General features: G+C 46.8%; 1 protein-coding gene across 3 annotated transcripts in view; it reads left to right on the top strand.

The window, feature by feature from the left end:
- The first annotated feature begins 822 nt into the window (after positions 1 to 822).
- Positions 823 to 11,387, top strand: part of LOC106590110 (uncharacterized) — a 32,021-nt gene continuing 21,456 nt past the window's right edge. The window contains exons 1-4 of one of the 3 annotated variants that reach the window (XM_014180687.3): positions 823 to 1,019; positions 1,413 to 1,527; positions 1,614 to 1,758; positions 2,334 to 2,447. In XM_014180687.3, the coding sequence (XP_014036162.1) occupies positions 1,422 to 1,527; positions 1,614 to 1,758; positions 2,334 to 2,447 (365 nt within the window). In that variant the 5' untranslated portion in view covers positions 823 to 1,019; positions 1,413 to 1,421. The remainder of the gene's footprint in view (positions 1,020 to 1,412; positions 1,528 to 1,613; positions 1,759 to 2,333; positions 2,448 to 11,387) is intronic. The other 2 variants (XM_014180686.3, XM_014180688.3) reach the window with 2 other exon arrangements.

Raw genomic sequence — 11,387 nt, 5'->3', positions numbered from 1 at the left:
GTGGAACGCCAATTGACCAGTGCCACGGTACCCGCCTCCTTACTCGCCAGAGCAGAAATAATAGAATCAAATGGCTAACATGAACATGGTCTCAATTACCCTTCAGTACACAATGTACTGTGGTAACTCTACGCTGCCCAGACAGTAGTGGAGAATCACTGCAACTCTGTTAGTTCTTCAGTAAGTCTATTAGAAACATCATGCTTGAGATGAAGAAACCTTGCCCAGTTATTTTCAGTGTTGCCATAGGGCTTGGTAAGATCTTTTGTTAATAGCTCAGTGATGTGTTTTAAAAGCAATACACACGGTAACAGGAATTGAGCTGCAGGTCATGCTGTCTGGCGGAAGAATGAACTGATGGCAGAAATTCCCATGGTAGTATACTAAATGCATGGTATGTCTACTGGTGTAATCTAATGTAATGGCGAGCGACACTGTGTGGTATAAGGCTGTATATCCCACGCTGTTACAACACAGTTATAAAACCTACAGCAGCTCTGACACCTTGTGGCCCCATAGAATACGTCAGCCAGTTAGATTGTTACGATATCTGAGTGAGGTACAGGCTTTTCTATTATTCAATGACATGACATTGAGGTGATCTACGCCACTGGACAGCATACGGCAGTTTGTTTTGTTCCACAATGTTCCTAAGCCATGACCTATTCACCGTTGGGTAAGGGTTGACATTATCACAACAATGACACGGCTTGTTCCTGACACAATGACGCGAATTGTCCTTCAATTATGACTTCATGTGGGCTTGTGAATGGAGAAAGAGGAGGAGTCTCTCCTACTTTCACTCATATCTCTCTCCAGCCATGGGCAGATCTATTTATGGAGATAGCACGAGTAGCTTGCAGACCATACTGAATAGTGTGAACCTAATGCGTGCTGCGTCTACCTACTCTCCTGTGTGGGAGCAACTGGGAACAATCTGTTGACTACTTTTCCCACAGAATATTCTAGAAGGTTTATCCTAGAACCGATTAACAATATTTCAGGGCCACCACAGTAAGGTAAGACATTTTATTTCACATATGTTCATCAGTCTTATAACAGTATAATTTAGGAACAATCCACTTAATTGTATTAGGAACAGTCCATGCATTGTTGTAGTGTAACAATGTTGAATAGGGCTCTCTGAGAAACATTCTGAAACAAAACAAACTGCCTAATGTGGTGCAGCGGGGTAAAGCACAGACATCTAAACTATTTCATTGGTTGATGTATAAGGTGTCAATAATAATCAAGATGTTATTGACATAGTGAAATGAAGAGTGGCTTCTGACTAAAATGACTTCTGAAATGAATGTACTGACATTTATTGAAATGACTGTACTGACATTTATTGAAATGACTGTACTGAAATGACTTCTGTACTGAAATAACTTCTATACTTCTGTCCTTAGATACTGACCATGGGAGATTGCATCTCAGTCCGTGTTCTGCTAATGCTTCTGGCCCTAATCAGCTATCTAATTTCACTGACATTCAACATATTGGCTCTATTTGGGCCCTGGACAGGTGAATTCTTACAGTCCACTTCAAGTCAATGACATCTGTTTGAAATATACTATAATATTTTGTAACCTGTGTGTTTGAACATGCAGGTGCTTTCATGCAAACCACACAGTATGTACTGAGCAAGTCCACTACACACCTAACCCCAGATAGATGGGTACTCTTTCTATGGGACGTCCTTAACGTCTGGTTGATCGGCATGTTCATCTATCTGATACACAATCTCCGTAGAAGGTAAGATACTGTACATTAAAGCTAAACTCTCGTTGACACTAAAACACTCATTTAAACATGGGTCCTTCAGACATTTTGGTAATTTGCCTTCCCAAAACCTGGCTGGAATTCAATCAACTTTGCACTGGACATTAGCCTGGTCCCAGATCTTTTCCTGCTATCTTGCTAAAATCCTTGTCACTCATTGTCAAGCCAAAAATGACAATTCTATAAGGAGTTGGCAAGACAGTAGAAACAGACTGGAATTCAGGCTAACTGACATGACATAAGAAAATAAATCACTGGTCTGTATTTATTGTGAGACAAAACAAAGTGTATTTTTTTAAGTTCAGAAAGTGTGATTTTTACTGTCCTGGCTAGGTTTGCAGAATTTCCCCAAATTCCCTGGTTTTCCGGAATGTGTGCTTAGCCCCCCCCCAATTACGGGAATCTTCCAGCAGGACACTTAGGAAAAGTTAGTGGAATTTTGCAACCCTAGTCCTGGCCCTGATGATGATGATGTTGTTGTTATAAATTATTATGATGATGATGATGATGATATTAATTATGATAATGATGATGTTCTTGTTCCTTAGGGAAGCTTACACATGGATGTACACCACTCCTGCTGTCCTGCCCTATGGATTCTACTTGTCCTGGATCGTAAATAGCATATTGAATATGGCATGGTTATTTCTGTACGACAAAGAGTAAGTGTTTATATATTTATGTGTATTTACTGTACGATAATATAAAACATTTGGTTCTATTTCAAGTACTACTTTCAATGTCTCACTATGGGATATGTCTGGGTGTGTCCACAAGCTTGAAGAAACTGCCAACTGGTCTTTCTCACCTCTCCTTCTTGCGGAAGTCTTCACAAAAGTTCTCCTCAGCAAGACTAGATTTCTGGTTTCCTACTGAACCATTGTCAGGCGAACCATGAGGTTAACACTGCTGAACATAGGATTTCAGCTTCTGTCGATAGTGTTGAGTACTGACCGAAAGGTTTTGCTTTGAGTAGAATTCTTTTTTTTTTCTTGTCAGTCTCTGTTTAGTTAGCACCACAAGGCTAGCTGTCGATATTTGGTTAGCCATCGACGCAAGGCTTTAGCTAACTTGGCTAACTAGCTGCAATCTGCAGTTGAAACAATTACAAAGCATGGTCCCCGCCACTGTTTCTTTATTTTACTGTTTTTATTATCTATCTGGATGCCTAGCGACTTTAACCTGCCTTCATGTATATATCTACTTCAAATACCTCCTACAACTTTACATTGATCTGGCACTGGTACTCCCTTCAGAAAATATTCACACCCCTTGACTCTTTCCACATTTCGTTGTGAATTTAAAATGGATTACAATTAGATTTTTTGTCACTGACCTGCTAATTGGGGAATTGAAACCAGGTGTGTAAGACAAAGACAAAACAAATGTGTCTTTGTCTTACACACCTGGTTTCAATTCCCCAATTACTTGTTCATTATTTAAACCTCTGTTCCCCCATGTTTGTTTGTGAGTGATTGTTTGTATGTAATACGGTCCGTTATTGTGGGCTTGCATTATTGCGTTGTATTTGTTTGTATTTGGGTGATGGCTAGAAGGCCAGTGACGTCGACCACCGAACGCCGCCCGAACAAGGAGAGGGACCGACTTCAGCGGAAGTCGTGACAGTACCCCCCCCCCTTGATGCGTGGCTCCAGCTGCGCGCCGACACCGACCTCGGGGACGACCCGGAGGACGAGGCGCAGGACAATCCGGATGGAGACGGTGGAACTCCCGCAGCAACGAAGGGTCCAAGACGTCCTCCACCGGCACCCAGTATCTCTCCTCCAGACCGTACCCCTCCCACTCCACGAGGTACTGAAGGCCCCTCGCCCGATGCCTCGAGTCCAGGATGGCTCAAACAGCATAAGCCGGGGCCCCCTCGATGTCCAGAGGGGGTGGAGGAACCTACCACATCTCAGACTCCTGGAGTGGACCAGCCACCACCGGCCTGAGGAGAGACACATGGAACGAGGGATTAATACGGTAATCTGGGGGAAGCTGTAACCTGTAGCATACCTCGTCAGTCTCCTCAGGACTTTGAATGGCCCCACAAACCGCGGACCCAGCTTCCAGCAGGGCAGGTGGCATGGGCAGGTTTCGGGTCGAGAGCCAGACCCGGTCCCCTGGTGCGAACACCGGGGCCTCACTGCGGTGGCGGTCAGCTCTCGCCTTCTGCCACCTCACGGCCCGTTGCAGGTGCACATGGGCAGCGTCCCAGGTCTCCTCCGAGCGCTTAAACCATTCATCCACCACAGGAGCTTCGATCTGGCTCTGATGCCAAGGTGCCAGAACCGGCTGATACTCCAGGACGCACTGGAAGGGAGAGAGGTTAGTGGAGGAGTGGCGGAGTGAGTTTTGGGTCATCTATGCCCAGGGGATGAACGCCGCCCACTACCCCGGCCGGTCCTGGCAATATGACCACAGAAACCTACCCACATCCTGGTTTACTCTCTCCACCTTCCCCTTACTCTCGGGGTGAAAACCTGAGTTGAGGCTGACCGAGACCCCCAGACGTTCCATAAACGCTCTCCAGACCCTGGATGTGAACTGGGGACCCCGATCAGAGACTATGTCCTCAGACACCCCGTAGTGCCGGAAGACGTGAGTGAATTGGGCCTCTGCAGTCTGTAGGGCCGTAGGGAGACCGAGCAAAGGGAGGAGATGGCAGGACTTAGAAAACCGATCCACAGCGACCAGGATCGTGGTGTTGCACTGTGAGAGAGGAAGATCCATCAGGAAGTCCACCGACAGGTGCGACCACGGCCGTTGTGGAACGGGTAGGGGTTGTAACTTCCCTCTGGGCAGGTGCCTGGGAGCCTTGCACTGGGCACACACTGAGCAGGAGGAAACATAAACCCTCACGTCCTTGGCCAAGATGGACCACCAGTACTTCCCACTAAGACAATGCACTGTCCGACCGATGCCAGGATGACCAGAGGAGGGTGACGTGTGCCCAATAGATCAAACGGTTGTGGACAGCAGACGGAACGTACAGATGCCCAGCTGGACACTAGAGAGGAGTGGGCTCTGAACGTAACGCCCGCTCGATGTCCGCGTCCAGCTCCCACACTACCGGTGCCACTAGGCAAGAGGCCGGGAGTATGGGAGTGTGATCCATGGAATGCTCCTCTGTGTCATACATCCGGGACAGCGCGTCTGCCTTAGCGTTCTGGGAACCTGGTCGGTAGGACAGGGTGAACACAAAACGGGTAAAAAACATGGCCCACCTTGCCTGGCGAGGGTTCAGTCTCTTCGTCGCCCGGATGTACTCCAGATTGCGGTGGTCAGTCCAGATGAGAAAAGGGTGTCTTGCCTCCTCAAGCCAATGTCTCCACGCCTTCAGAGCCTTGGTAACAGCCAACAGTTCCCGATCCCCCACATCGTAGTTTTGCTCCACCGGGCTGAGCTTCTTCAAAAAGAAGGCACAGGGGCGGAGCTTCAGTGGCATACCCGAGCGCTGAGATAGCACGGCTCCTATCCCAGCCTCGGACGCGTCCACCTCTACTATGAACGCCAAAGAGGGATCCGGATGAGCCAGCACGGGAGCCAAGGGAAACAGAGCCTTCAGGTGACCAAAAGCCCTGTCCGCCTCAGCCGACCACTGCAGTCGCACCGGTCCCCCCTTCAGCAGTGAGGTAATGGGAGCCGCTACCTGACCAAAACCCCAGATAAACCTCCGATAGTAGTTGGCAAACCCTAGAAACCGCTGCACTTCCTTTACCGTGGTGGGAGTCGGCCAATTACGCACGGCTGAAATGCGGTCACTCTCCATCTCCACCCCTGAAGTGGAAATGCGGTACCCTAGGAAGGAGACGGACTGTTAGAAGAACAGACATTTCTCAGCCTTGACATACAAGTCATGCTCCAACAGTCAACCAAGCACCCTGCGCACCAGGGACACATGCTCGGCGCGTGTAGCGGAGTATATCAGAATGTCGTCGATATTTTCCACTACACCTTCCAGGCCTTGTCAACAAAGGCCTGGAAGACTGATGGCGCATTCATCAACCCGTACGGCATGACGAGGTACTCATAGTGCCCTGAGGTGGTACTAAATGCCGTCTTCCACTCGTCCCCCTCCCGGATACACACCAGGTTGTAAGCGCTCCTGAGATCCAATTTTGTGATGAAGCGCGCCCCGTGCATTGACTCGATCGCACTGGCAATGAGAGGCAGCGGGTAGCTGTACCTCACTGTGATCTGATCGATAGTCAATACACGGGCACAGACCTCCATCCTTCTTCACAAAGAAGAAACTCGAGGAGGCAGGTGAAGTGGAGGGCCGAATGTATCCCTGCCCCAGGGATTTGGAGACATATGTTTCCATAGCCGCCGTCTCCTCCTGTGACAGAGGATACACGTGACTCCTGGGGAGTGCTGCGTCTACCAGGAGATTTATCGCACATTCCCCCGTCGATGGGGTGGTAATTGAGTCGCCTTCTTTTTACAGAAGGTGAGAGCCAAATCGGCATATTCTGAGGGGATGTGCACGGTGGAGACCTGGTCTGGACTTTCCACCGTAGTCGCGCCGATGGAAACTCCCACACACCTCCCTGAGCACTCTCGTGACCACCCCTTGAGAGCCCTCTGTTGCCACGAAATAGTGGGGTCATGACAGGCCAACCAGGGTAGGCCCAGCACCACGGGAAACGCAGGAGAATCAATAAGGAAGAGACTGATTCTCTCCTTGTGACCCTCCTGCACAACCATGCTTAGTGGAGCGGTGGCCTCCCTAATCAGCCCTGACCCTAGTGGTCGACTATCTAGGGCATGCACAGGGAAGGGCATATCTACAGGAACAAGGGGGATCCCTAAACTATGAGCAAAAGAACGTTCAATAAAATTCCCAGCTGCGCCTGAATCCAGCCGGATGGCTAAGTCCACCAGCTGGTCCAACGTGAGGGTGGTGTCTCGGCAGGCCAATTCCCGACGGATGTCCTCATGCAGACTGCACCGGTACTGATCGATCAGGGCCCTGTCGTTCCATCCCGCGCTGGCGGCCCGGGTCCTGAAGTCCAAAGCGAAATCCTGCGTGCTCCTTGTCCCCTGCCTCAGGTGGAACAGACGTTCACCTGCCGCTCGACCCTCAGGCGGGTGGTCGAAAACTGTCCGAAAGCAACGGGTGAACTCTGCGTAATGGTCCAACGCCGCGTCTCCCTCACTCCATACGGCGTTGGCCCATTCTAGGGCTTTGCCTGAGAGGCAGGAGACAAGGGCAGACACGCTCTCATGTCCCGAAGGAGCCGGGTGGACGGTCGCCTGGTAGAGCTCCAGCTGGAGTAGGAACCCCTGGCATCCGGCAACCGTCCCATCATAATCCCTTGGGAGTGCGAGCCGAATCCCGCTGGGACCGGGTGAAGGAGGGGTGGACAGTGGAGCCTGCTGTAGTGGTGCTGGTAGAGGCGTTGGAGGACCTCCTTCTCTCTCCCATCTATCCATCGTCTGCAGCACGCGATCCATGGCGGTGCCCAGACGTTGTAACATGGTCGCGTGCTGGACGCACTCTTCGACCACAAAAGGGGGTCGTCTGCTCCTGCTGACTCCATTGAAGGTGAATAATTCTGTAATAAAGTCTGTGTGAGCAGATGTGGAGGAGTCAGGCGCAGGACAGCAGATCTGAGTAAAAAACGTATTTACTCAAAATACAACCAAATACAACGCAATAATGCGAGCCCACAATAATGGACCGTATTACATACAAACAATTACTCACAAATAAACATGGGGGAACAGAGGTTTAAATAATGAACAAGTAATTGGGGAATTGAAACCAGGTGTGTAAGACAAAGCCAAACAAATGGAAAATGAAAAGTGGATCGGCGATGGCTAGAAGGCCGGTGACGTCGACCGCCGAACGCCGCCCGAACAAGGAGAGGGACCGAATTCGGCGGAAGTCGTGACACCTACACACAATACCCCATAATGTCAAATTATGGTTTTAGAAATGTTGACAAATGAATTACAAATGAAAAGCTAAAGTGTCTTGAGTATAATAATTGAACCACTTTGTTATGGCAAGCCTAAATAAGTTCAGGAGTAAAAATGTACTTAACAAGTCACATAATCATTTGCATGGACTCACTCAAGATATAATCTACAGTTGAAATCGGAAGTTTACATACACTTAGGTTGGAGTCATTAAAACTCGTTTTTCAACCACTCCACAAATTTCTTGTTAACAAACTATAGTTTTGGCAAGTCGGTTAGGACATCTACTTTGTGCATGACACAAGTAATTTTTCCAACAATTGTTTACAGACAGATTATTTCACTCATCATTCACTGTATCACAATTCCAGTGGGTCAGAAGTTTACATACACTAAATTGACTGTGCCTTTAAACAGCTTGGAAAATTCCAGAAAATATGTCATGGTTATATAAGATTCTGATAGGCTAATTGACATAATTTGAGTCAATTGGAGGTGTACCTGTGGATGTATTTCAAGGCCTACCTTCAAACTCAGTGCCTCTTTGCTTGACATCATGGGCAAATCAAAAGAAATCAGCCAAGACCTCAGAAAAAAAATTGTAGACCTCCACAAGTCTGGTTCATCTTTGGGCGCAATTTCCAAATGCCTGAAGGTACCACGTTCATCTGTACAAACAATAGTACTCAAGTATAAACACCATGGGACCACGCAGCCGTCATACCGCTCAGGAAGGAGATGCATTCTGTCTCCTAGAGATGAACGTACTTTGGTGCGAAAAGTGCAAATCAATCCCAGAACAACCGCAAAGGATCTTGTGAAGATGCTGGAGGAAACAGGTACAAAAGTATCTATATCCACAGTAAAATTAGTCCTATATTGACATAACCTGAAATGCCACTCAGCAAGGAGGAAGCCACTACTCCAAAACCGCCATAAAAAAAGCCAGACTACGGTTTGCAACTGCACATGGGGACAAAGATCATACATTTAGGAGAAATGTCCTCTGGTCTGATGAAACAAAAATAAAACTGTTTGGCCATAGTGACCATCATTATGTTTGGAGGAAAAAGTGGGAGGCTTGCAAGCTGAAGAACACCATCCCAACCATGACGCATGGGGATGGCAGCATCATGTTGTGGGGGTGCTTTGCTGCAGGACTGGTGCACTTCACAAAATATATGGCATCATGAGGGAGGAAAATTATGTGGATATATTGAAGCAACATCTCAAGACATCAGTCAGGAAGTTAAAGCTTGGTCACAAATGGGTCTTCCAAATGGACAATGACCCCAAGCATACTTCCAAAGTTGTGGCAAAATGGTTTAAGGACAACAAAGTCAAGGGATTGGAGTGGCCATCACAAAGCCCTGACCTCAATCCTGTAGAAAATATGTGGGAGAACTGAAAAAGTGTGTGCGAGCAAGGAGGCCTACAAACCTGACTCGGTTACACCAGCTCTGTCAGGAGGAATGGGCCAAAATTCACCCAACTTATTGTGGGAAGCTTGTGGAAGGCTACCCGACACGTTTGACCCAAGTTAAACAATTTAAAGGCAATGCTACCAAATACTAATTGAGTTTATGTAAACTTCTGACCCATTGGGAATGTGATGAAAGAAATAAAAGCTGAAATAAATCATTCTCTCTACTATTAATCTGACATTTCACATTCTTAAAATATAGTGGTGATCCTAACTGACCTAAGACAGGGAATTTTTACTAGGATTAGGAATTGTGAAAAACTCAGTTTAAATGTATTTGGCTAAGGTGTATGTAAACTTCCAACTTCAACTGTTTATACAGTCCCAGTCAAAAGTTTGGACACACCTACTCATTCAAGGGTTTACCTTTATTTTTTCAATTTTCTACATTGTAGAATAATAGTGAAGACATCAAAACTATGAAATAACACATATGGAATCATGTAGTAACCAAATAAGTGTTAAACAAATCAAAGTATATTTTAGATTCTTCAGAATAGCCACCCTTTGCCTTGATGACAGCTTTGCACACTCTTGGCATTCTCTCAACCAGCTTCACCTGGAATTCTTCACCTGGAATTCTTTTCCAACAGTCTTGAAGGAGTTCCCACCTATGTTGAGCACTTGTTGACTGCTTTTCCTTCACTCTGCGGTCCAACTCATCCCAAACCATCTCAATTGGGTGATTGTGGAGGCCAGGTCATCTGATGCAGCACTCCATCACTCTCCTTCTTGGTCAAATAGCCCTTACACAGCCTGGAGGTGTGTTGGGTCATTGTCCTGTTGAAAAATAAATGATAGTCCTACTAAGTGCAAACCAGATGGGATGGCGTATCACTGTGGTATCCATGCTGGTTATGTGTCACCCTGATCTGTTTCACCTGCCTTTGTGCTTGTTTCCACCCCCCTCCAGGTGTTGCCCATCTTCCCCATTATCCCCTGTACATTTATACCTGTGTTCTTCCTTTGTCTGTTGCCAGTTCGTCTTGTCTCGTCAAGCCCACCAGTGTGTTTTTCGCACTCCTGTTTCCTTGAGCCCTTGTTTTCTAGTTTTCCCGGTATGATCATTATGCCTGCCCTGACCCTGCCTGCCGTTCTGTACCTTTTGCCACTGCCCTGGATTACTGACCTCTGCCTGCCCCTGAGCCTGCCTGTCGCTCTGTACCTTACTGACTCTGCCCTGGACTACCGACCCCTGCCTGCCCTTGACCTGTCCTTTGCCTGCCCCCTGTTTATATAATAAATGTCTGTTATTCAAACTGTCTGCATCTGGTTATTTTTCTGAGCCGTGATAGGTTAAGCGTGCCTTGAATTCTAAATGAATCACTGACAGTGTCATCAGCAAAGCACCCCCGCTCCATCACACCTCCTCCTCCATGCTTCATGGTGAGAACCACACATGCAGAGATTGCTTGTGTTTCTTGGCCCAAGCAAGTCTGTTCCTATTGGTGTCCTTTAATAGTGGTTTCTTTGCAGCATTTATTTAGGCTGCAATTTCTGAGGCTGGTAACTCTAATGAACTTATCCTCTGCAGCAGAGGTAACTCTGGGTCTTCCTTTCCTGTGGCTGTCCTCATGAGAGCTAGTTTCATCCTAGTGTGACTGCATCATAGGGTTTTTGCGACTGCACTTGAAGAAACTCAAAGTTCTTGAGATTCTCCAGATTGACTGACCTTCATGTCTTAAAGTAATGATGGACTGTCGTTTCTCTTTGCTTATTTGAGCTGTTCTTGCCATAATATGGACTTGGTCTTGTACCAATTAGGGCTATCTTCAGTATACCACCCCTACCTTGTCACAACACAACTGATTGGCTGAAACGCATTAGGAAGGAAAGATATTCCACAAATGAACTCTTAACAAAGCACACCTGTTAATTGAAATGCATTCCAGGTGACTACCTCATGAAGCTGGTTGAGAGAATGCTAACAGTGTGCAAAGCTGTCATCAAGGCAAAGAGTAGCTACTTTGAAGAATCTCAAATATGAAATACATTTTTGATTTGTTTAACACTTTTTTGGTTAATACATGATTCCATATGTGTTAATTCATAGTTTTGATGTCTTCACTATTATTCTACAACGTAGAAAATAGTCAAAATAAAGGTGAATGAGTAGGTGTGTCCAAACTTTTGACTGGTACTGTATGTAAATATAGTGCATTCGGAAAGTATTCAGACCTCTTGACTTTCT

Source organism: Salmo salar, chromosome 29 (assembly GCF_965601325.2).
Source record: "Salmo salar chromosome 29, fSalSal1, whole genome shotgun sequence".
In the NCBI taxonomy this organism is placed as follows: Eukaryota; Metazoa; Chordata; class Actinopteri; order Salmoniformes; family Salmonidae; genus Salmo; species Salmo salar.
The sequence above is the reverse complement of the archived record's forward strand: the minus strand, read 5'-3'. Positions and strand labels throughout refer to the sequence as shown.